Raw genomic sequence first — 26,987 nt, forward strand, 5'->3', positions numbered from 1 at the left:
AAAAGCAATGGGAAGTAATAACTTCCAGATACCAAATTCATGATCACCCATTGTGTGCACGAAACTCTTAACCATTGCAAAACTGAAGTGTCACCATGCCTATGCCTTTAGGTTGAAGGGGTTATCAGAGTACTGTGAACTTCATGAATGCAGGACTCAGTACCCATTATTTATAAACATACCTGTACAGTTCCTGAAATGTTTACATAAGACTGTAATATAAATAAAAATGAATTTGTGGTAACATCTTCACTCCCTGATGCCCCTACCCTGCAAAGGGAAGGTACAGCATTCCCTATAATCCCACTTGTCAGAGTTTACTTTCCTTATTCGCGTCTTAAAACACAAAGCGGTATCATTTGTTACTGTTGCCTTTTTTTCCCACAAAAAATAAAAGCAGCATGACTGTAAGAACTTACTGGCTTAGTGCTTCTATGCCCAAAGCCTAGAAATAAAGAACATGATAACTGAGCTAGAAAAGTTTTATTTGAATAGTGACATTTCTTCCCCCCTTGCTAGGTTTGTGCTCTCTAGCAAATTACCTAAACATGTAAGACTGAGCTGACACAGAAAAGGAGGTATTGTAAGTATTTATCTTAGAGGTTTTACTAAGCAGTAAATGAATTTATATATTTAACTGAGTTACACTATAGAGAACAGTACCCAAACATTTCAGTTTAAATAATAAGTGAGAAAGGTAATTGCAGCCCAGACACCTGGGAGCTGGTGTGGCCCTCATCAGTAGGTCAAGGTATCTTTATCATACCAGGCTACTCAAGTGACCTTGATACACCAAAACAAAAACAGAGGTCCTCTGGATTCTTGTCTCTAAAATAAAAATGCTGAAACGAGACATAGTTCAAACAACAAAAATAAACAAACTTCCTCCATTCTTCCTAATTTGACTGACTGGTCCTTCCAGCCCAATTATTTCTGGCTGCACAGCATTCTTTCTGCCTTGTAAAGAAGAAAAAAATATGATAACCAGTCACAGAATTACATTCACTTCCTCAGAGTATCCAATACAGAGCCAAGTTTTGCTTCCCTGAATCCTCAGCCAAATCACCTAACACAAGCACAAATCCTAGAACAAAGCATTATTACCTCCTCGACAGACATACCACCCAGTCCTTCATACTGATTGTGACAATTCAAATACCCAGTTCAGTTTAACTACACATGGGATCCTGGTGGTCTTTGAACAGAGGGCAATGACAAAAGCATGACGTAAGTTTTTGCTGTTAAGAATGAAAAAGTAATTTTAAACACAAAAATTCTCTCTATAAAATTTAAAAATAAAATGTACCTGAAAGAAAAAGGTCAGAACCCTAATTGCCTGGTAATATTGACTAAGAAACTTCATACAATTACAAAGTTGATCCAACAATCCATAACCACAATGAGATATTTTAACATATCCTCCCAGTAAAATAAAAAATTAAAGTCAAGAACACTTGTTAGTATTGAGCTTATCTGAAAACACCATTAACAGTATACTTCTAAGAAACATCTACAGTAGCTTTTATTTTACAAAAAAAGTGGACATTGTTTTGTTAAAACATATGGTCAAACATACTACGGGACTACATTCTACCAAATAGTGGAAACCACCCACTATCTGCCTGATATGACAAAAATGGTTTTTCTCACATGAAAGGACTGGCTCAGAGCGGTCACCCCACAGTGCAGTTTCTTTTTCCGATTCAATTAAGAACATATAGCCACTAGCAGTATTAAAAGAATATGGTGCTTTCCATACAAACACAATCTAAATAGAAGGGTTCACAAACGAATATTTCTAACTGTGACAGCTGGGATCAGTGGCCTGCCAGACACAACAAGGGTGTGCAGGAAAACGCAACTTCAGATATACCATTCATGTGGCATGAGTAGGGATTTTTGGGGAAAAGTACACCTCTGAGAAAGTGGAAGTGAAGCAAATGGTGTAGGTTTTGAGGATGCTCTCACTGGGCAAGGAAATGAGAGCCGGGGATGGGCAGGGCAATCAGGAAAAGAGCCTATGCAGCTGCCTTTGCTCCAGTATGAAGGCAGAAGGGCTATCACTTCTGCCTTCCAAATCTTATGCGAGTTAGGGTACTGGTTAACTCAATCGTGAAAACATAAAAGAAATGAATTCTTAAAAATGTACTACCCCGTGTCATTCATAGTGCGTTACACAATACAATCCAGGAGAGGCATCGCCAATTCTAGACTGTGTCACACTGCAGGCCTCAATTCTTAATTGGCAATCTGTTCCTGAAACCCTAGTGAGAAGCAAGGACAAAGAGCAAAGGACATCAGATGAAAATAACTCATGTAAGAATATGCTCTTTGATAAACACTGTTTGTAAATACATGCCAATGGCCTATTAGCGAGGAAATGGTAGAATATATATAACTGGTAAATGATATCTGCTTCCTGCTGGTCAAGGCCAATTAGAAAAGCCCAACGAATACCAAGTAAAATTTTCCACTGGCCACCTCTTTACAGAAACATTATTTCTGCCATGGTATGAATTTTTAGGACTATTCTACATACTTTCATTGGCATTAGGCTTTCTCCCATTATTTACACTTGGTTTCCCTTCGGCATGAGTTCTCATATATTCTGTAAGGATGAGGACTGACGGCTTTCCCACACTTTCACATTTCAACGGTTTCTATCCAGTGTGTACCTTCACATGTTTTTGTAAGGATAATAGCCACTTGAAGCCTTTCCCACACTGAGTACATTGGTAAGGTTTCTCTTCACTGTGGGTTTTATCATGATTTTTTAAAGATGTGGACCAACTGAAAGCTTTCCCACACTTTTCACATTTATACAACTTCTCCCCAGTGTGTGTTTTGATATGAACTTGAAGGGACGTGTGCCAACGGAAGACTCTCCCACAGTAATTACACTCGTAGGGCTTTTCTTCAGTGTGAGTCCTTTCGTGGCTTCGACAAGAAGCAGCTCTACTGAAGGCTTTCCCACACTGTTTACATTCACTGGTGTTCTCCCCAGTGTGCATTCTCACGTGTCCTTTAAAGTACGGGAGCCAACGGAAGGCTTTCCCACAATACCTACATTCATAAGGCTTTTCCCCAGTATGAACTCTTTCGTGTCTTCGAAGTGAACTCGGGCAGCTGAGGGCTTTGCCACATTGATTACATTCGTAAGGTTTCTCTCCAGCGTGCATTTTCACGTGTCCTTGGAAGGATTCGTGTGAACTGAAGGCTTTCCCACAGAACTGACATTCGTAGGGTTTCTCTCCAGTGTGAGTTCTTTCGTGTCTTCTAAAGGAATGGTGGTAACTGAAGGCTTTTCCGCATTGTTCACAATGATAGGGTTTCTCTCCCGTGTGAACGCGCTCGTGTCTTCGAAAAGAAGTGGAACAGCCGAACGCTTTGGCACACTGCTTACATTCATAGCGTTTCTCTCCGCTGTGTGTTACCAGGTGCCTTCTGAAGGATGCGGGATAAATGAACTCTTTGCCACACTCCTTACATTTATATAGTTTCTTTCCACTGCGAATTATCACATAGGATCTCAGGGAGGAGGCGCGTCTGAAGACCTTCCCGCACCCCTGATACTCGTGTGTTTTGTGCATAGTAATAGACCTGATGTGCCGCTTGAGGGAGGAATGATGCATGAAGGTCTTTCCACATAAACTGCACATGTACGGATTTGCTCCCGGAGGCGTTTTCTTGGGCAGACGGAGATTTGGAACCTTGCACAAGGTTTCTCCACTTTCATTTTCAGAGACGACATCCCCCACATGATTTCTGCAAAACAGGTGGAAACACGTTATTAGTGCTATGTTTATTAATGATTATTACTAAGGATTAGAATTATTTTTATCACTTTCAGTGAGAGTAGTTTTCTGCCCTGTGTGAAGTAATTGAGAGTACAATAAACATTCTGAATGCTCTGGAATACAATGAGACCCTAACAACCATTATTAAAGTATTTCTCATGTGGGGTTTCCTGATCTCCTTTTCAACTGGCATTGAGCTACGTTTCTAATACTGAACATGTCTGTCACATTTCAGAAAGAAAATATTCTTGGTGAAAATTCTCTGAAAATAAATTTGAAGTTTGGCTCATGCGTTTTGTTTGGTTTTTAAAATCCCATGATGTACTAAGACATTCTCTTGAGATGGTGCTTTGTCTTCTGAGAACAACTTACCGCGGATGTCTTGCCTGATTTTTGCGTCGATTTTCAATGTTAAGGTATTGCCATTTTTTCCCTAAAAGGCAAACACCGGGATCATTTCTTGTGAAATTTGCTCCAACCTGTTCTTTGCGTGTCTTTTGCCCAAAAATATCCTGGTGAGAAACTGATCCACTGGTTTTAAAGTGAGTCTCATCATCTGAAAAAAAAAAAAAAAAATCTTATACAAAAGGTACATGTGAGCAAAGAAAGATACTGACGTGTTTAGCTGTTTCAGAACATCAAGAGAAACAAAGGATTAAATGGCAGGCAATTTATAAAACACAGTAAAACTACCAATGTTTGAAAAACGAAGCCCTTACTATTCCCTAAATAACCAATTAAGACTATCTTCACACTGATGACACTAAAAGACAAGTCTCTTACTCAAGACAGAAAGAAAAACTCAATTTAATACATAGATATTCATTGTCGTGGAAATATTAGATGGTAGGTCCAAGATGGCTGTGACCGCGCCTGTTACCCATCTATTACCTTTTCCACATTCCAACTCTTGGAATGTGTTGATGAGCAAGCAAAACTTACGTAACTAAGTAAAGGAAGCTGTCACCCTTACCTATCGAGGAGAGGTTCCCGAAGGTTTCCAGCATCACGTCTCTGTACAGGTTCCTCTGAGAAGGATCCAGCAGAGCCCACTCTTCCAGGGTGAAGTCCACAGCCACATCCTCAAAGGTCACCGAGTCCTAAAACATCCCACATATGTGAAAAACAAGGGGTGAGAATGTCAACCACGGAGGTCTACAGCCACTTCACAGAGAGTTCACTCAAAGATTCTGTGGACTACCGTTATTTACTCTGACTTAGTCGTCAGAACTGCGATGCGCTCCCCACGCTCCTTCCTCATAGATTCAACAGCACGACAAACACAGTGAACTTATCTCTATAGTCTACTGGGATCGCTTCGCGTCTTAATGCTCTTTAAGAACAGAGTCCACAGCACCTTGGAGAAATGATAGAAATAATACACAGAAAATGCAAATATTCCCTTTAATGACCATTACTAGCTTGTAAGAAAAATTACTTCATCTCCTTCCTCACTACCCACCACATCACTCAACGCACATGAAGCACAGGGTCCAACCTGGATAACATGTTAATGAACCAACACTCACTGAAGAACTAAAATGCTTTTCTTTTCTTCCACCAACCAACGTGAGATGCCAAAAGGCATTTGGAAGCCTACTTGCAATTAAGGTCCAGCTGGCCATTTAGTCTCAACTTGCAAGACACCTCAAAGAAATTCAAAAAAGTTGGTTTGAGAACCTCTGGGGGTGCGGCCCGGAATTAGCTGAAATTTGACGAGCACTTTACTGTTCTGCATAGGATTTAAAACTCTTCCCAGCTGCCTATTTGATGGAGAGAGAGGCTGAGGATGCAAATGAACAGATAAAAGCCCTTCAGTCTCCGTTGTTCCAGCTGTTTACCGCAAAGAGAACACGCAGGACTACAACGAAAGAAGGCACAGGGGTCCCACAGGTTGGTTTGATTTGAGGAGTCTAGGATGAGCCAAACTGCTGTGCCTGGATGAACTGTCTCCTGGAGTCACTGATGCTCCACCGTGGGCACAGCAGCTGCCAAGCTTGTCTGCTCCAGAACATGGAGGCCACCGGCCCATCTTTTTCCTGTCTACATCAGAAGCAAACGGTCCCATCTCCAACAAGCAACACAACGCCAGAATGGCCAAGAGGCTCAGCCCCCATTTACAACAAAAAATCGCCGATTATTACTGTGCAAAACACCCGGAACTGCCACAGCTGTTCTGTGACAAAGACCGAGTCATCCTTCGTGTCTAGTGCTTCCTGTCCCAAGAGCACAGGAATCACACGGTGTGTGGAGTATTGTGAATTACAGGACATTATTCCAGGAGATCTTGAACACACTGAGGGAGAAACACGAAGTAGCAAAAAGCAACTGCAACTAAATGGACGCGGTTGCAGGTAAGCCGAATCACAATACGTGAGGCCTCTGCGCTGACTAGAATAACAAATCCATACGCAGCACTGGCTTGGGAAATTAGAATGGAGAGGCCCCCTGGTCCTTAGGTCTAGGTTAAGGTCTCTGACACAGTTCTTAAAACATTAGCAGAAATGCGTATCATCAGTAATGAAAACAGGGTTTTCCTCTAGATTCAAGGGTTTCGTCCTAGAGCCATGTGGAATGCAGGCATGCTGTCACTGACAGTGAGCAGAAAGGTTCTGAACACCATCGTTCCCAAGAGAAATCTTTATTTCCCTGGAGATTTTATCTGGGTGGGGAGGGAAATTCAGGGGGAAATGAATATTTTAAAAATATTTTTCCCTTTTCTACTTCTGGCTGGTAAGGAAAATCAGATTTCTTAAAGTAAGCCTGATAGTGCACTGCTTTGAAACTAATATTCTATTTGTTTTCTTCTTTCTCTATTTGATCCACTGAAAAATGCTCTATCCTGTCATTGCTCAATGGTGACCACACAATGCTAAGAGCAAGACAAAATATAGATAGATATTTATATAAAAGATTTACTATGCTTTATCTCCTTTGATATGTTCAACACTTACAAGCACATACTAATCTTATTACTCAAATGCGTGGCTCGGATAGGTGATTTGATTTTCCTAAAATTAAGTACCAAGTAGTGATAAGGAATCAAGAAACTGTCAGCCCCCTCTCAATCAGAAACAGAGGGGGCATCACCCTGCTAAAATCCTCAAGACTTGTGATTATTTTAGCAATGGAAGAACTTACAACACTGACAGAAAGACAGTGGTTACCAGAGGTCCTGAGGGGCGGGAGAACAAAGAACAGGTATAATATGGGACATTTGGGACACTGGAATTGTCCTGCGTGACATTACAATGACAGATATAAGCCATTCCACATTTTGTCAAAACCTATAAAACTGCTGCACAAAGTGTAAATCATAAACTATAGTGCATGGATCAGTAGCAATGCTCCAATATGTGTTCATCAATTGTAACAAACGTACGACACTAATGAAAGATGTTATTGGGAGAAAGTGAGGAGTGGGGGAGAAGACAGTGGGGTATATGTGAATCCCTCTGTATTTTCCATGTATCATTCATGTAATCTAAAGCTTCTTTTAAAATTTAAAAAGTCAGTTTGCCCATGATTATAAAAGGTCTGGGGGATTAAACAATGCTTGCCTCCAAAAGAATGTACATTCCTCTTCCTTCCATTCAAGAAGGAAACGGTTCACCACAAGCTACTCTCGAGGCTACCCTTGGAACTAATCTCACTTCCACACCCTCTGCAGGCGACTCCATGCCCACTGCAGGCAAAGCAGCGCGAGGGCCCAACCCCTGGCCACGGGAAACACCTAGCTACAGGGTGCCTCTGTTCCCTGTTCTCGAATACCCCCACCCACTGATGAGCACGTGCATGGGACAGAGAAAAGGCTGCCACACAGAGACTCTAACCCTAAAGCGTACCTACTTGATAAGCGTTAAAACACAAAAGGAATACCTCCTTGGTACAAGGGTGAAAGGAGCTTCATCATATGGCAGCCTCAACAGTTCTTCACACAGAGGATCTACAGTGGTTTCTCTTAACAAAGGTTTACTGCCTAGTATGCAAAAAGGGGTTCATCTAGCAGGTGTGAGACTGGTTATCCTCAGAAGATGTACCTCACAAGGTTGGCCCTTCTCTTGTGCCTCGGTAGTGGGATTTTGGGTAGGAGTCACCAACCTACTAAGAATGCCTCGCCGTGCTTAACTCTTTATGGAAACAGTATGGTTTACGCTGACCCCTCGTACTGCTGCTGGGAGGTTGGAATTTGTGTACATATTAGGCAGAATGTGCCTATATAAGTTATCCACAATAAAATCTGGGTACTGAGACTCCAAAAATCAGCTTCCCTGATAGGTAACATTGCACATATGTTGTCAGGACTGTAAGTCCCTCCTTACCAGTAATTATTCTGAAGGTAAACAGATTGTTCTAATCTGCGGTCAGGTTTGTGTGCATGTGGCTACTTTGGCAGTGGAAGAAACAACAAAAACCTGGCTCATAGACTGCAATCAAATGAGCCTCACTCCTATTGCAGGCTGAAAAATTGTTTGCACAAAATAAATGTGCAGTTAACAATGGGCCAAGCGGGCAAATCAGAAATAGAATGTTTTCTACAAACGCTACATCAAGCATACTATTTATAGTAAAACTTCAAAGCATTTTCCCTGAATTGTGTCAAAAAGAGCCATATTACCTTGATAAGCCACACCCCTTATGTTGCTGGTCAGCGCCGGCTCAGGTGTCTGCATTCTAGAACAACAACTATGAAAGAGTTACAGGGACCAGCCTAAGAGGTGGAACATTCCTACACCTATGCTGCTTGCTGAATGGTTTTGACACTTTTGAAAAAGCTCTAGAAATGGCAGCTAAAGGCAAAAGAGCCAATTTTATAAGCTGGTGAAGGACATTTATGGAGGAGACTGAACAGTTTGGGGTTCTATTTTTAAAGATTTTTATTTTATTTCTCCCCACCCCCTTTGTTTTTCACTTGCTGTGCCTGTTCATCTTCCTTGTTCCTTTAGGAGGCACTGGGAGGCAAACCCAGGACCTCTGATGTGGGAGGGAGGTGCCTAACGGCTCGAGCCACCTCGGCTCCCTACTTTTGGTTGTCTCATTATGTTTTTCCTCCCCATGTCTCTTTTTGTTTTTTAAGATTTATTGATTAATCAATCCCTTCCCCCACCCCCGCTGTCTGCTCTCTGTGTCCATTCGCTGTGTGTTCTTCTGTGTCTGCTTGTCTTCTCATTAGGTGGCTCCAGGAACCAATCCTGGGACCTTCCAGAGTGGGAGAGAGGTGATCATTCTCTTGCGCCATCTCAACTCCCTGTGCTGCTACGTCTCTTACTGTCTCTCCTCTGTCTCTTTTTTTGTTGCGCCATCTTGCTGCAGCAGCTCTCCACATTGGCTGGCATCCCTGCACGGGGCAGCATTCCACACAGGCCAGCTTGTCTTCACCAGGAGGCCCTGGATATCAAACCCTGGACCTCCTATATGGTAGACGGGGACCCAATTGCTTGAGCCACATCCGATTCCCTTCCTGCCCACGTCTCTTGTTGCGTCATTTATTGCGTCAGCTCACCGCAACTGCCTGTCACATCAGCTTGCTGTCTTCTTTAGGAAGCACCAGGAGCCTCTTCTCCCTGCTTTGTTGAGGCTCTGATTATGTTTTTTCTTCTTGTGTCTCTTGTTCTGTCAGCTTGCCACACATGCCCATTGTGCCAGTTCGCTGTCTTCTTTGGGAGGCACTGGGATCCAAACCAGCAACCTCCCGAGGCAGGAGCCCAGTCGCCAGAGCCACATCTGCTTCCCAATTTTTTTTTATTTTCTTTCTCTCCCATCCCCCACCCCCACCCCAGTTGTCTGTTCTGTGTGTCTATTTGCTGTGTTTTCTTTGTCCGCTTCTGTTGTTGTCAGCAGCACGGGAATCTGTGTTTCTTTTTGGTTGCGTCATCTCTCCGTGTGTGCGGCGCCATTCCGGGGCAGGCTGCACTTTCTTTCACGCTGGGCAGCTCTCCTTATGGGGTGCACTCCTTGCTCATGGGGCTCCCCTACGCGGGGGACACCCCAGCATGGCACGGCACTCCTTGCACGCATCAGCACTGCGCATGGGCCAGCTCCACACGGGTCAAGGAGACCCGGGGTTTGAACCGCGGACCTCCCATGTGGTAGACGGAAGCCCTAACCACTGGGCCAAACCCGTTTCCCTGCTTCCCAAGTTTGTCTTCAAGGACCTGCTGTAACATGAAGCTGAGGTAACATGATAAGACAAAGAAAAGCAAGAATCCATTAGCAAGGAAGACCTCGCACAAGCCGCTTTGGTCACCATCACCACCCATGTTGGCTCCATCACTCAGAAGTGTGCACAGAATGAGAATATTGACAGCAGTGTTTGTTGGGCATTTTCTTAAAATCAAGATGGTGTGTGTAGCTGCTAGCGTGTGCAACAGACTTCGGTCCACAGGACCGCTGAAAGGTGTTCTTGGGATGCAAGGGTTATTTTGGAGCTGCTGTGGTACTGCTGGAACTGTTCAAAATGACTGACAAGCAGTAGTGGAGACAGCTTCATGCCGGAATTAAGAATTGAGACATGCTGCTGGAGAAGGTGAAAGCCACTATGGGAATAGAAGCTAAGTCATTACGGCAATTGAATCTGCTGGATTTGTAAATAATTTAAAATCCTTCTAGTTGATCTTTTACTCCTGGGTTTTGAGCTTATGGTTCAAAATGGGGAATAAAAGATTTTCTGTATATGGTATTTAAAAAAAAAAAAAAGATTTATGTAGTGTAGCAGTTTGATATAATTGATGAATTCCAAAAAGAAATGTTGGATTATGCTTGTAATCTGATCTGTACCTGGGCATGACTGAGTTATGATTAGGGCGTTGAGTTGGTGGGTAGGGACTCACAGATAAAAGGCATGAGGAAGAACAGAGTTGGGGGTTTTTAATGTTGGAGTTTTGATTTTGGAGTCTGATGCTGAAGAATTAAACTGGAGCCCTGGGAAATCAGCATGCAGAGGAAAGAGAAGCCAGCCCCAGGAAGGAAGGAACCTTGAAGCCAGAGTAAAGCAAGCCCCAGGAACGTAGGAACCCAGGAAGCCTGAACCCTCACAGACGTCGGCAGCCATCTTGCTCCAAATAGACTTTGGGGAGGGAAGAACTTTTGCTTTATGGCCTGGTATCTGTAAGCTCCTACCCCAAATAAATACCCTTTATAAAAACCAGCCAATTTCTGGTATTTTGCATCAGCACCCCTCTGGCTGCCCAATACACGCAGCATGCCAAAACTACCAATTTTATGCATTAACTCTGAAAAGTTGCCCAATGTTTAAGAAGGACCTGAACTCTAAGAGCTGTTTATTTCTCTTCTGGTGTTTACCAATCAATGTGCTAATTTTAACATCATTTAGTAATTACTCTAGGAGATCTACCTTTACTAATATTTTTCATGATGTCTCACAATTTGTTGTTGGTTTCATATAAAACTACAAATCTGGCATGTTTTATAATGAATAGTTTTGTTTATCTTTTTTAGTCTTTCTATTTGAACTTATAAAAAAGAGAGCCTTTCCCCTACTTTCTGTCCTTGGATGATTCCACCACTAACCCAAACGCTAACCCCTCTTTAATGCAATTGTTCATATTAATCAAGGTGCTGACCAATTCAGTACAAAGTTAGGCATGAGATCTAAAGCTCTTAGACGTGCCCCTAGAGAAGACTCTGAATGTGTTAATGAATTTAATGAGTCTGGCAAAATCTGAATATCACATGCGATTTTGTCTCATCCCTCATGAATATACAGTGTTCTTTTGGATTTATTTTGTTAGGTTATTCTGAACTGAAATGTTTTATGATGAAATGGCCACATCCACGCAAAGTACATGAATGGCAGGCAATCCTTGTGCAGAAGGTATTGAATTTACGGCAGAAATCTCTCAGTAGAGAACTGTTCATATTGGGAGATTTAGTGGAAAATCATTGATTATGGCCCCAGGTAGTAATAGCTATTTGTTTTGCACATGTTTGTACCTAGGAGCCTGGTAACAAGGCATCTCATAAATAATAAGGCTTTTTCATTGTTAATATTTTAAACTAAAAATTGTATTTCAATTCGTTTCTAAATTTTTTTTTTAATTTACAATACTGATCTATTTTTTTTTTCTTTTTGAATACTCCATTCAAAAGAGAGTCTTATACAAATAATAGAATGAGATCTCATGCTTTAGAGCAAACTGATCTTTTGGATTAGCATATTGTTTTGTTTTGGTTTGGTTTTCTTTAAAACTATTTATTTATTTCTCCCCCCTCCCTCCATTGTCTGTTCTCTGTGTTCATTTGCTGTGTGTTCTGTGTCTGCTTGTATTCTCATTGGGCAACTCCGGGAACCAATCCTGGGACCTTCTGGAGTGGGAGAGAGGCACTCATTCTCTTGCAACACCTCAGCTCCCTAATCTGCTGCATCTCTTATCATCTCTCCTCTGTGTCTCTTTTTGTTGTGTCATCTTGCTATGCCAGCTCTCCACGTGGGCCAGCACTCCTGTGCAGGGCAGCACTCCTGTGTGGGGCAGCACTCTGCACAGGCCAGCACTCCGCATGGGCCAACTCACCACGCAGGCCAGCTTGCCGTCACCAGGAGGCCCTGGGTATCGAACTCTGGACCTCCTATAAAATAGACGGGAGCTCAATTGCTTGAGCCACATCAGCTTCCCTAAGTATATTGTTGAAAGGAATTTTTGAAGGGCAGTATAATTGCTCCATGATGAATCTTTCCTTTTTACTTTCTGAACACCATTTTTAACTTCCATATCTTCAAGTCTTGAAGAATATGATGCGAACTGAAGTATTCACTTGTCTGCTTGAAATACAGCTCATTTCTGTTGTGGAAAAAAACACACTAGAGGGATACAACAGCAGACTTGAACAGGAAGAAGAAACAATCAGCAAACCAGAAGACAGGACAATCGAAATTATATAGTCCGAAGATAGAAGATTAGGAAAAAAATTGAGCAGTATCTCAGGAATCTGAGTGATAATGAGAAAAGTGCACAAACATGCCTGTGATGGGTGTCCCAGAAGGAGAAGAGAAGGGAAAGGGGGCAGAAAGAATATCTGAGGAAATAATGGCCAAAAATTCCCCAAGTCTTATAAAAGACATAAATGTACATGCCCAAGAAGCATAATGTACTTCAAAAAGAAAAAACCCCAATAGACAAGGGAAGCGGATTTGGCTCAACGGATAGAGCGTCCGCCTACCACATGGGAGGTCCAGGGTTCAAACCAAGGGCCTCCTGACCCATGTGGTGAGCTGGTCCACACAGTGCTGATGCGCACAAGGAGTGCCATGCCACGCAGGGGTGTCCCCCACATCAGGGAGCTCCACGCGCAAGGAGTGTACCCCATAAGGAGAGCCGCCCAGCATGAAAAAAGTGCTGCCTGCCCAGGAGTGGGGCCACACACACGGAGAGCTGATGCAGCAAGATGACACAAGAAAAAAAGAGACACAGATTCCTGGTGCTGCTGACAAGAATACAAGCAGACCCAGAAGAACACACAGTGAATGGACAAAGAGCACAGACAATGGGGGGGACGGGCAGGCAGGGAAGGAGAAATAAAGAATAAATCTTTAGGAAAGAAAAACAAACCCTAATAAACCTACTCCAAGATACATACTAATAAGAATGTCAAATGCCAAAGATAAAGAAAAGTATTCTGAAAGCAGCAAGAGAAAAACAATTCATCACATACAAGGAATCCTCAATAAGACTAAGTGTCAATTTCTCAGCAGAGGCCATGGAAGTGAGAAGGCAGTTGTATAAGATATTGCAGGTACTGAAAGAGAAAAACTGTCCTTCAAAAATGAGAAAGAGTATAAAATATTGAGGTAAACAGAAACAGAAAGAGGCTGTTAACAAGAGACCTACCTACAAGATATACTAAAGACAGTTCTTCAGATTGAAAGGAAAGACAAGAGGAGTGGCTTGGAATAGTGTGAAGAAATGAAAATTACCAGTAAGGGTAACAAAAGGGGCAAATACAAAACCCAATAGTAGTGTATCCTCAATATACAACTCTATTCACTAATTCCTGTACAAGTCAATACAGTTGAGTGGACCTAAAGCTGTGACCTAGAGCTTCTCTGATGAAAAAATGAAAAAAATAAAGACACTGAGAGAATAAACAGAAGAAACTGCCATTTAACATACAAGACAACAGATCTTACAGTGATGAAAGACAATGTCAAAATTTTTTTTTCTTACTTTTTAAATTATTTATGTCAAAACCAATTTTTAGGGAAGCAGCTGTGGCTCAAGTGATTGGGCTTCCACCTACCATATGGGAGGACCCAGGTTCACTCCCTGGGGCTCCTGGTAAAAAACAAAAAGCATGTCCAGGTGGCGAGTGAATGCCTATGCGGCAAGCCAAGGGCCCACACAGGGAGCCAGTGCTCACACAAGTGAGTCATGCAGCAAGATGATGATGCAATAAAAGAGACACAAAGGGGAGAGTCAAGGCAAGGCTCAAAAGAAACCAGAAACTGAGGTGGCACAAGTGACAGGGAACCTCTCTCCACACAGAGATTCCCCAGGATTGAATCCCAAGATCTCCTGGAGGAGAAAAATGAGAAGACAAAAAAAAAAAGGAGAGAAAGAGAAATAAATACAGAAGACCACACAGTGAATAGATGCAGCAAAAAACAGCAGGGTGAGGGGATGGAGGAGAGAAAAAATGTTTTTAAAATTTTTTGTATTTTGTTAATTTTACAACTATCATTATTATTTCATCTTCTTACTAACTGTATTTGGTTATTTTGTTGGTTTCATTTTTTAAGACATTTTGGATCACAGAAGGGTTACAACTGTGGCAGGGGAGAATCATTGGTGTGGGTGTCAGTGATGGGGGATACATGGGAGAAGAGTCACCTGGGGCATTTTTATAAGGCATATTAATGTGTTCAAGTGTTCATGGGACATTGTCACAGTGCGGGGAGATTCACATAATAGCCAAAAGAACATTGAATTCCCATCAGGGAAGCTCTGCCACATTTTCTAACGGAACAGCAAGAATCCCTGGAGTACAGGAGTACAGTGACCACTGAAGGAGTGATGGACCATTGACAGGCACTTGATATTGATGACTGTACTTATGAACCTTTACTTTCGAAATTGAAACTTAGCCTAGTATTACAGGGTGCCAAGGAGTGACCTCCTGAGAGCTTCCTTGTTGCTCAAATGTGGCCTCTCTATAAGTCAAACTCAGCATACAAATGTATTACTTTTCCCCCAGCATGGGGCATGAATCCCAGGGATGAGCCTCCCTGGCACCAAGGGATTACCTGGTGCACCAGCTAGCAATGCAACTGGAAAAAGACCTTGACCAAAAGGGGGAAAGGGTAAAAACAAATGAGTTTTTATGGTTAAGAGCCTTCAAAGTGAGTTAGGAGGTCGTTCCAGATGTTATGCTTATGCACGTCTCAAGAGGATCTCATTGCCAAAGTAAAGACACTATAGGCAGGGCAGACAGCTCAGGAATTTAGCGCCCTGCCAGTGGGCCCTACTTGGGAATTTATGCTCCTCAGTATGACGGAGTTAGAATCAGTTGTTGTTTCCCTACACATGGCTCTTCTGTCCCTACTATTTGAACCTATAGTTAGTACTAGATGTGATAGTTATATGTCCAAGAGACTTAAATCTTTGGGCTGTCCATGTGCCAGTTGAGCACTGAATCTCAAAGAGTTGCAACACCTATTCTCCATTTCACTGGACTCACCCAGGACAACTAACAAGACGATGATGAACAACGCCCATCCCAAGGGACAAAGAGAATCTGCAACTGCAAGCAAGATAGTCCCATCCATTTGCCCCATGGAATCTAAACCCCATCTCAATCAGAGGTGGAGTGGGCATCACCATCCCAGAATCCTCAGGATTGGGGAATGAACAATGCACTAGAGTAGACTTACTGTTATTCTACTATAGATTTATTGTTACTCTAGCAATGGAAAAACTTTTTATCAGTGATGTGAAGACAGTGGCTACTGGAGGTTCTGAGGGAAGGAAGAGGGAAAAATAGGTATAATATGGGGGCATTTTCAGGACTTGGGAATTGTCATGAATGACATTCCAATGACAGATAAAGGCCATTATATATCTTGTCATAACTTACAAAACTGTGTGGGAGAGAGTGTAAACTACAATGTAAAATATAATCCATGCTTAGTGGCAATGCTCCAAAATGTGTTCATCAATTGTAACAAATGTACCACACTAATGAAGGATGTTGTTAATGTGGGAAAATGTGGGAAGGGTAGGGAGTGGGGAATATGGAAATCCCCCATATTTTTAATGTAACATTTATATAATCTAAGTATCTTTTTTTAAAAAAAAAGTATATAAAAAATACAATTGAACAAGAAAAATGCATATTCCCGATAATGGACATGCAGAATATAAAATGGTAAAGTGTGACAAAAACAACATAAAGAGGGGAGCAGAAAAGTATATGCTATTGAAGCTAAACTGGTATCTTTTCAAATCAGTAGGTTATAGATAAAGATTATATAATATAAATCCCAGGGTAACCACAAAAAAAATGTATTTTAAAAATACACAGAAACAGAAATGAGAAAGGGGTAAGTCATATACATCACAGAAGATAACTTTACAGAAAAGGAGGTTGCAATAAAAAAAAAAGAGACAAAATATATACAACAAATAGAAACCAAAGGATAAAATAGCTGATGTAATAATGCCTTTACAGTAACAACACTGTATGTTATTGAATTAAACTCTCCAATCTAAAGACACATTGACAAAATGGATAAAAAAAGTTCTAAACAACTACATATTGTTTAGAAGTGAGAAACTCACCTCAGACCCAAAGAAACAAATAGGTTGAAAGGAAAGTTTGGAAAAAGATATTCCACCCAAATAGTAATGAAGAAAGAACTGAAGTAGCTATACTAACATTGGACAAAAGAGACTTTAAGACCAAAACTGTTACAGGAAACAAAGAAAGACACTAAATATTAATAAAAGGGGCAATCTACCAAGAAGAAATAACAACCATAAACATTTTTTGTACCTAACCACAGTGCCCCAAAATACATGAGGCAAACACTGGCAAAACTAAAGGGAGGAACAGACACTTTTACAATAATAGTTGGAGAGTTCAAAACACCACTCTCATCAATATATAGAACATCTAGACAGAGATCAGTAAGGAAACAGAGAACATGAATATGATAAATGAACTAGACCTAACAGATAAAAACAGAGCATTGCACCCCCAAACAACAGGATACGCATTCTTCTCAAATGCATATAGATCATTTTCCAGGACAGACCACATGCTGGGTCACAAAAAAAAGTCTGAATTTAAAAAGACAAATTATACCAAGCATTTTCTCTGACCATAATGAAGCTGGAAATCAATAACAGGCAGAGAACTGGAAAATCCACATACAGATGTTAAGTAATGTACTCAAACAATCTGGGTCAAAGACCAAATCACAAGGGAAATCATTAAATACCTTGAAACTAATGAAAATGAGAAAACAATATATCAGAACTCATGGGATGCAGCAAAGGCAGTGCTGAAAGGGAAATTTCAAGCCCTGAACATCTATATTAAAAAAGAAGAGAGAGCTAAAATCAAAGACCTAACTACATACCTGGAGGAACTAGAAAAAGAACAGCAAACTAATTCCAAAGCAAGCAGAAGGAAAGAAATTAACAAAGATTAGAGTTTTAATAAATGAAATTGAGAACAAACAATAGAGAATTAACAAAAGTAAAAACTGGTTCTTTGAAAAGATTAATAAAATTAACAAACCCTAAACTAGACTGACAAGGAAAAAAAAGAGATACCACACAAATAAAATCAGAAATGAGAAGGGGGATATTATTATTGACCCCACAGAAATTAAAAGGATAATAAGAGCATGGATTTTTTTTTTAAGTATACTATGAACAACTGTATGCCCATTAGATAATCTATATGAAATGGACAAATTTCTAGAAACACAAAACCTACTCTGACTCTAGAAGAACTAGAATACCTCAAAAGATCAATTACAAGCAGAGAGATTGAATCGGTCATCAAAAAGCTCTCAACAAAGAAAAACCCAGGACCAGATGGTTTAGTGAACTCTACCAATCCTTCCATGAATTAATGCCAATCTGGCTCAAACTCTTCCAAAAAACTGAAAAGGAGGGAACACTTCATAACTCATTCTATGAGGCCAAATCACCCTACCACCAAAGCCAGAAAAAGATACTACAAGAAAATTATATGAACACAGAGGCAAAAATCATTAACAAAATACTTGCAAATCAAATCCAACAACACATGAAAAGATATATATCACCATCAGGTGGGTTATATCCCAGGTATGCAAGAGTGCTTCAACATAAGAAAACCAATTAATGTAATATACCACATTAACAAAATGAAGGGGGAAAGCCCACATGATAATCTTGATACAGAAAATACCTTCGACAAAATCCAGAATCCTTTGACTAAAATAATTAGAAAAATAAGAATAGATGGAAACTTCCCCAACTTGATATTAACATTATTAGGCATTCAGGAAACTCAAATCAAAATCAAAATGAAACAAAAATCAAAATGAGTTGCAACTTCACATTCATTAGCATTACTAAAATAAAGGAGGTCAGATAGTTAAGTGCCCACAAGGATGAGAAAGAGAACTTTCACTCTTTGCTGGTGGGAATGTAAAATGGTGCAGACACTTTGTAAGTCAGTCAGTTACTATTAGGACACAGCAATTCTACTCCTAGGCATATGCCCAAGAGAAACAAAAATACTTTTCTAACTAAAAATTGTGCACAAGTGCTTACATGAGCATGACTTATAATACCCACATGTGAAAACAATCCAAAGGTCCATCAACTGATGAATGGATAAACAAAATATGGAATGTATTTACCATGAAATATTATTGTCAGAAGAAACAGTGAAGTATGGATACTTGCCACAAGATGGCTGAATGCTGCAAGCATTATGCTAAGTGAAAGATGTCAGTCACAAAACACCACATAATGTATCATTCTGCTGACATTAAATGTACAGAATATGGTAAGCACAGACAAAAAGTACACTGGTAGCTGGTTAGGGCTGGTGGGGGATGAGGGGTGACAGGGGAAATCAGAGTCCCGGGAAACAGAAGCATGATAACTAAAGATTATGAGACAGCTTTCTGAAATGAAGAAAACGTTCTAAAATTAACTGCAGTGAATGTACTAAAAACCAGTGAATTACATGGAAAATGAATACATAGTAGGATTATATATCAATAAAGATAACAAAAAAGGCCAATATATACAATGGTAAAAAATAAATTTACTCAAGAACTAAATAAGTCTAATGAAGAATGGGAAAAATGGAAAATGCATGTGGTTAACATGAAAGTAGAATGAAATAAATGGAAAGATAAAATCTTCTCTTCAAGGAACTCAGTGTTCCCGAGATTTTGTCTCTCCTGAAAAAGACCTACAAACTTTTATAAAATTAAATTGGAGAAGAAAAAAAAAAAGATTTTTGAAGACCTAACAAAAATGCCTTCTTTAAACCTAAAAGAATAAAAAGTATCCAAAAATTTGCCAAGCTTTCTGGAGATAAGGGTCAGGGCTAGCCTAACATACATGACAGATTTTAAAACTATATAATCCAGATGTATAATACTAACAGAAAGATAAAGACTAATATTTTTTTAAAGTTTCGAACAAGCCCCCATAATGTGGCAATTTCATGAATGACAGTAGGCATTGCAGAGTGGTGGCAGAAGTAGCACACGCTTTAATATATGGAGCAGGAGCAAACTGTTATCTAAATGGATATTTGTATCTAATCACATCTATTCCATGGATAATTATCCCTTTATTGTAGATATAAATGTGAAAGACAAAAGTAGAATATTTTCAGAGTTAAGGAAAATGATTTTACGACTTAACTGGGAGAATTTTCTCCTATAAGAAAAAAAAAAAGAGTAAGTCATGAAGGAAGAGATTGACAAATTCAACTATATGAAAATTAAGGGAGTGAAAAGATAAACCACTAGTTGGGAGAAAAATATCTATAATACATACAAATATCAAAAGATTAGTGTAAGACTAAAAATGAATGAACAGACAAGTGAATTAAAAAAATGACAAAAATTTTTCACAAAAGGTGAAACACCAGGTGATGGTTGTTTTGATAAGTCAACTTGGACAGGCTATGGTGCCCAGCTGTTTGATCCAACACTAGGCCAGATGTTGCTGTGAAGGTATTTTTGTAAGTATGGTTAGCATCTACAATCAGCTGGTCTAAGTAACAGTAATAATGTAGATGGGCTTCACTGAATCAGGAGATTCCTGAATGGTATGAGCACACATAACAAAAGTCACCCACACTGGTAAAATCTCAAGAGATCCCATCCAATTAGAAGGGCAAAAATTAGTAAATTAGATAATCCCCAGTGTTGACATTCACGCTGAATACACAGTTATGTACAGGCAAATATGGACTTGGTCATAACCCACAATGTGTGGAAAATGATTATGCATTGAGACTTCAAGACTGAAACAAGAATGAGAGGAGCAGTATTAGAACAAGAGCAAAAATAAATTTGGGGGAAAAAACAAACACTGCAAGCGCTGGAGTAAAATGGTTGGCCTATGGCCTCAGGCACCAGCACGTGTGGAACTTACTGAGGCAAAGAAGCCACAGTAAACCCATTTTAGTGTAATTCCATGAATGTTGATTTATTTAAAGTTCAACAGAGGAAAATCTAAACGCAATAATGCTTAATGAAAAATAATAAATATAAAGGTATTAAGAATAACCACAGGGAAGCGGATGTGGCTCAAGTGATTGGGTTTCCGTCTACCATATGGGAGGACCCAGGTTCAATCCCCGGCGCCTCCTGGTAAAGGCATGCCCACGTGGCAAGCCAGAGCCCGGGCGGCGAGCCACACAGCAAGATGATCAAGGAGAGATGCAACAGAAAGCAGGAACCGAGGTGGCACAAGTGACGGGGTACCTCTCGCCACATCGGAGGTCCCCAGGATCAAATCCCGGTGAATCCTAGAGGGGAAAAACGAGAAGAGAAGACAAAAAAGAGAAATAGATACAGACGATCACACAGCGAATGGACACAGACAGCAAAAAAAAAAACAGTAGGGTGTGAGGGAGGAGGAGAGAAAAAAAAAGAATAACCATAGAACCAGGACAGTGAACATCTACATGGCAAGACAGAAATGAGTTTGGGGAGGGGGCACTTATCAGGAGACTCTAAGAACTGCCAAGACACATTTATTTTCTGATGGTAATCCCAAGGACATTTCAATTGTTTTTACTAAAAAACCTAAGTTTTTTACTGAAAAACTTACCTAAGGTATGCATTCTTTTGCAGATATACTTCACGATACATATGTAAAGCATTAAGTTAGAAAAAGAATGGGATTTTTATGCTTTTATTATCCTCTAAAGTGCCCATCTTAGTTTTAATTACACTTTGTAGCAGACATTTGGAAGCAAGTCAAGTGTTAACTTAAAAAGAATTAGTTATAAAAGTACACCTGAAACCTGAAATTTTGTATGGCTGGTGCTTAAATTGCAGGTAGGGAAAGGATGGAGAGGTAAGCACAGCTTAGCTCATGACAGACTTTCTAAACCCCTGAAGGAGTCTGGAGATTAAGCCATGAGCAATGACAGCTACCCCCATGACCCATACCTACAGAAATGGGAGGAGAAGCAGAAGACACAGGATGAAGACAGATGCTATACCCCCAGTTCTGACATAAGAGGCAGCAGAGTGAATAACCAACAGCTTCACTCCCCCACCCCCAACTCTAAAACTCTTTCCATCTTTCATCTTCTTTGTTTTCTAGGATCTCTCATTTTTGGCCTCCTCCTTGGCTACTCATCCCTAAGCTCTTTCCGCTCCCTTATTTTTACAAATTCATCTGGTCTCCACTCCTCAATTTGCACCCCGGTCTAATCAGAGAATCGTAAAGGCGTTCTACTTGGGTTCTTACTCAGCAGCAGCACAGAACAGCTGGCAGCTTTTGACTTAAGATTTCTTCCCCACTCTTGCTCTCCCAATGGTCTAAGTGGAAGGAAGGAAGCAACATTTCTCCATTCATAAGCTTCATGTCAACAGCCTCCCACTTGAGAATGCAAAAGTGGCACAATAATTGTCTTGTTTTTGTTTTCATGCTTACTACCCTTGAAAATAATCTCAATATCTAAAAGTCAGGAGATTAAACAAGCCATGGTACAACCACATAATGCTGCAACTAAAAGGATATTGTTTAAAAAAAAAAAAAAAAAGATACAGTAGTACAGGTATTAACATGGGAAAATGTTCAGGATATATGGTAAAATGAAAAATGAAATACAAAATAATACATATATACTATGATTTCATTTAAAAATATGTATTTGCTTGAATGTATGCAGGAAAAGACTAGAAAATGGTATCACTGGTTGTTTATAAAGCAGTGATTCTCAGTGAGATAATTTGGCCCCTGGAAATGTTTGGGGACAATTTTTGTTGTCACTTTTGGGGGGAGAGTGTGTTTATGGCACCCAGTGGGTAGAGACCAGCGATGCTGCTAACCATCCTACAATGCGCAATGACAGTCTTCACAACTAAGAATTATCTAGACCGAAATATCAACAGTGCTAAGACTGATAAACTTTGGTAGGATTATGGAAAATGAAAAATGTCTTTCTGCTTCTTTGTATTTTCTACTTTTTCTCTACAATGGGGCATGGTGTTCTTGTGTAATTCTTTTTTTGATAACACAGTAAATGTTTACTTTTGAAAAAAATTAGTTATATAAATGCATCATCGTATGCAATTTATAAAAGCTAAGGACATCAGGTATTGATATCAAGTTCTGCAGGATTTATCATAGAAAAAAATAAGTGTACGATAATGTGACTACCACATAAACTTTCTGAAGAAAGTTGGGGAAAATGATGTATTCATAATTTTTTCTCTGTATATATAGAAACACTCACAGGAGGCCCCAGAAATCAATACTGGTAAAGTAGGTGGCCGGAGCAAAAGTATAGGAATGCACCAGGAGTGGACTTATTCAGTTAAGACTTTCCAGTCAGGAGGATATTGTTTAAACTTGCACGCATTTATTTAAGTTCACAGAGAAATTTATATAAACCGTATTTTACATTCACATGCTTTTAATTTAAAAACTAATAATCTCATTTTAATTGAGAATGCTTTCCTAAGCCATTCTAAGAGTTAAACCTTTAAAAACGAATAGGTATGAAAATGTAAACCATGAAAAGAACAAAAAACAGATTTTTCAAATCTCTTTGTAATTAAAACAAGTGGCATCATAATTTGTACTCCATAATTTGTATTTTCAGGAAAGAAGAGCATATTTAATGATTCCGGGCTTGGAACTAATTTTGTTAAATGTACTAGAATTTTCAAGCATTTACATAGGCTTTTAGTTATTTTCCTCCTAGCAGTTAACGCAGGAATTCCACTGCCTTAGTAATATTTAAAATATCAAATTACTCTAGGCACCTACACATACAAAAAACTGTGTTAGAAAAAGAAAAGACCTGAGAACTTAAATACACCCATCTCATATTTTAAGGTTTCCTTGTAAAAAAAAATAAAATTAAAAAATCTGTTGGGTTACTAATTTCTCTTGTCTTCCTCAAGTCTTAGGTCTCAATCTACTTAGACTGTCACCCCCAAAATTAAAAGTCTATACACACTCAAAGGAATATGGTTACCAAATGCCTAGGGAGACAGTAGTAATGTGGCAGCAATGTTTGGTAAAGGATTCAAAAGGGGGGAAGAGGCAACATTTGAGTCAATGCTTCACCCCCACTTCACAAGGAAAACCCACATTCAAGTGAAAATACTCCCAAGCTTGGGGTCCAGACTCTCACCCCTGAGATCCAACCCCTGGGGCGGGCCAGTCCTGGGAATAACGGAAGAGAAGGGACCTGAGTGGCCACAAGAACTAACTCGGGGAGCTAGCTCGCCACTCTACTCTCCCCCGCCAGTGTGGAAAACGCCGCCTCCTCCACGCTGCAGTTTTCACGGCGAGGTAACTGTCAGCAGAACCTAATCCAAAGCAACTCTTCCAATTCATAAATCCTTTTCTCCAGGAGACGAAACTCAAAGGAAGCTTTCTCTACATCATGCACAACATGGGGCGCCAAACCCAAACCTTCTGTCTAGAAACGGCACCAAGGGAGGCCGCGATGACAACTTCAGACCCCTGACAGCCCCCATCCCATCTTCGCCTGCTCCCCACCGCCCCAGGGCTCTGCAGCAACTCTTAGGAGGCGGGCGCTGAGCAGGCTTGGAGCCCTGAAGACAGAGGCTCCCCAGGGAGTCCCTTTCCCTGGCTCAAGATTGGCCTCGGCTCGGAGTGGAGGCTCAAGGTGATTCACAAGCCAGGAACCACCGCTGGGATTTCATGAGACAGACTCAGACTTTGAAGACTCTGGCAAAATTATTCAAACCCAGTGTTAATGCACAAAAGAGGAAAGAAATTAGCAAGGCACTTTTTATAAGCCCACAAGAAAATCCACTTTTTAGGTTTTCTTTCTACTCCGTTCAGAAAATAAGGGTGTCAGTTAATTGTTTGTAACTTAATTTAGCGCCCTGAAATCACTGGAACACTTCTAGGTTCTGTAAGTGTCATCACAGAGCCAGAGAAGAGGAAACAGGATTATCCACTGACACCAATTCTCCACCCTGCAAAAAAGAGGAACTGACATTCTGGGAATCTCTGTTATTCACCAATTTATCCAGCACACTTTATGGTTATATATTCCACTCAGAAAATAAAGGTGACACTTTATTATTTCAGGGCAATGAGTTGTTTTGTAAATATTCATTTGAACAAGTCTTACCACATAGTAATTTAATCTCCAAGGAACAGATAACAAAAAACAGAACAGAATCAACCATTGACACAAATTCTCAATCAAGAACTGCTATTCTGGTGGATTTTTATAATTCAGCAATTTAATCACACACACTTGTTTTCGGTGCAGGGATAATAAAAGAGGGACTTTCTCTATTTCCCCAAAATTCTTTTCCCCAGTAGAACTGTCAAGGCTGAGCTTTGGAATTCCATTTCTTTTCCACTGAGAAAAGAACAGACCTGGAAAATCTATGTCACACTCTGTGGGGAAAGGAAAAAAGGTAAATAAGAATTTCTAACCTTTGAAATCTAAGACTGGAATATTTATTTTTTTTCTGAAATTCACCTCTTTCTCGCCTCTTTGGCAATATTTTATCTTATCTTCACATTCCACAATTTACAGCTACTGAAAAACTGAAGCTTATCTTCAGCTTATCTACTTATCTTAAAGTTCTACACCCTACATCTACTGAAATACTGAAGCTCCTTCAGTGAATAAATCTCACCATGACAAACCTAGGGTGCACATGCAGCACTGGAGTCCAAGCCGGACTCCTGCCCCCTCATGTCATCCCACAGCAGGGACCGTCCCCCACCTGCTCAGAGAACTGCTCCCGGGCCCCTCCCAGCCTACACTGATGATGCCCGCCCTCCCCCTGGGCTATAAATAAAGCACATTTTGCTTTGCCCTAACACCGCCACCTCCCTGGGATGCTTTTTCCTTTTTTTTTTCTCTACTTTTTTTTTAATGTTACATTAAAAAAATATGAGGTCCCCATATACCCCCCACCCCCTTCACCCCACTTCTCCCACATCAACATCCTCTTTCATCATCGTGGGACGTTCATTGCATTTGGTGAATCCATTTTGGAGCACTGCTGCACCCCATGGATAGTGGTTTACATTGTAGTTGACACTCTCCCCCAGTCCATTCAGTGGGTTATGGCAGGATATATAATGTCCAGCATCTGTCCCTGCAGCACTCCCCAGGACAACTCCAAGTCCTGAAAATGCCCCCACATCCTCTCTTCTTCCCTCTCCCTACCCTCAGCAGCTACTGTGGCCACTTTCTCCACATCAATGCCACAAATTTCCTCTATCAATCATCACAATAGTTCCACCGTAGAGAATCAGCAAGTCCACTCCAATCCATTTCACCCTTCACGGTCTCTGAGAACCCTGAGGGCAGGAATCATTGTCTTTCCCCCCCAAGCTCGACAGCAGCATCCTGTAGACAGGAAGGAACAACTAACTAATGAGTCTCCAAGGAAGGGTCTGATCAACAAAATCTGCAGAAGGTCCCCCAAAGGGGTAAGGTGTTTAGGTCCAAAGTGTTATCAGGGAAACACCTCCCAGACCCAGGCCACCCACCGGCTGCCCTGAAGTGTCCCACCCCGCGCCTGGGCTGTCCCCTGGGAGAAGAGGACCCCAGGGGCAGGTTTCCCCCAGCCCCTCCAACCCCGGGCAGGCCCAGGAGAAGGCAGGAGGGCGGGCTGCGAGGCGAGACCCACCAGGAACCTTCCCAGAGGGGAGCCCCGACCCTCAGGGCGCCCCCCCGGCCAGCCCCTGCGAGGGGACGCACGAGGACTTTCCACCACGGGGTTTCAAGCAATTCTCTGCTCGACCCTCGTGTCACCACCAAAAGGAACATTTTTTTTTTTCCCCCCAAAAAACGCCTTCCCTTGCTCCTGGGTGAAATAAGACGCGGTGGAAACCCCGCAGCTCTCTGAAATGTGGGGGTCACGGGCGACGGGGATGTGAGCTGGAGGAGGGAGGTCGGGGGGCCAGGAGTGGGGGGGGTGGCGGGGATCTGAGGGAGGCCGGGTGGTGGATTTGGGGGTCCTTTTCCCCCTAAACGTGTGGAGAGGCGTGGGGGAAATGGTTCTCCTCGGGGAGCAGGGCGGGGTTCCCGCTCCGAGGGCACCTCCCCGGGCGCGAACCCCACAGGCCGCGCGGGGACCCTCCCCCGGGGGCCTCCCGGCGCGCACCCCGAGTCCCCGGGGCGCAGGGCTGGGCCCCCTAGGGGGCGCTCCAGGCCCGGGGACGGCGCAGGACGCCCGGGCCCACCCCGCGCGCCGAGGGCGACCCCCCGAGACCCCCGGCCTGGCGCGCCGAGGGGACCCGGGCCGGTTCCCGCCGGTTCCCAGCCGCGCCCTCTCCCCCACCCCCGCCCCACCAAGGCTCGGGGACCCCCCGGCCCCGCGCACTCACCATTTCCGCCTCCCCAGAGGCCCCCGGGGGCCGCCCCACGGGCCCGCGGCCCGCGCAGGGGACAGAGGCACGAGGGCGCGGACGCGGCCTCCCGCAGCCGCCCGCGGAGGGAGCGACGCGCCCGGGCCGC

The 26,987-nt window shown here is 41.8% G+C and overlaps 1 protein-coding gene and 1 pseudogene across 1 annotated transcript; one reads left to right on the plus strand and one right to left on the minus strand.

Moving 5' to 3' along the window:
- Positions 1-468: 468 nt before the first annotated feature.
- Positions 469-26,966, minus strand: LOC101426775 (zinc finger protein 555-like). The gene is made up of 4 exons (XM_058290145.2): positions 26,858-26,966; positions 4,771-4,897; positions 4,170-4,353; positions 469-3,765 (listed from the first exon to the last, which is right to left on the minus strand). The coding sequence occupies exons 1-4, from the start codon at positions 26,858-26,860 to the stop codon at positions 2,661-2,663; spliced, it is 1,419 nt and encodes a 472-aa protein (XP_058146128.1). The 5' UTR covers positions 26,861-26,966; the 3' UTR covers positions 469-2,660.
- On the plus strand, positions 5,811-10,272 carry LOC139437857 (pantothenate kinase 1-like; annotated as a pseudogene).
- Positions 26,967-26,987: the final 21 nt, after the last annotated feature.

This window comes from Dasypus novemcinctus, chromosome 30, assembly GCF_030445035.2.
Source record: "Dasypus novemcinctus isolate mDasNov1 chromosome 30, mDasNov1.1.hap2, whole genome shotgun sequence".
Taxonomy (NCBI): domain Eukaryota; kingdom Metazoa; phylum Chordata; class Mammalia; order Cingulata; family Dasypodidae; genus Dasypus; species Dasypus novemcinctus.

Bases quoted from the DNA above. Each gene is read 5' to 3' on its own strand.
- LOC101426775 (XM_058290145.2), bottom strand. The intron at 4,354-4,770 runs GTAAGGGTGACA...TTTTTTTTTCAG, and splicing joins CGGGAACCTCTCCTCGATAG to ATGATGAGACTCACTTTAAA. The intron at 3,766-4,169 runs GTAAGTTGTTCT...CCTGTTTTGCAG, and splicing joins AATCAGGCAAGACATCCGCG to AAATCATGTGGGGGATGTCG.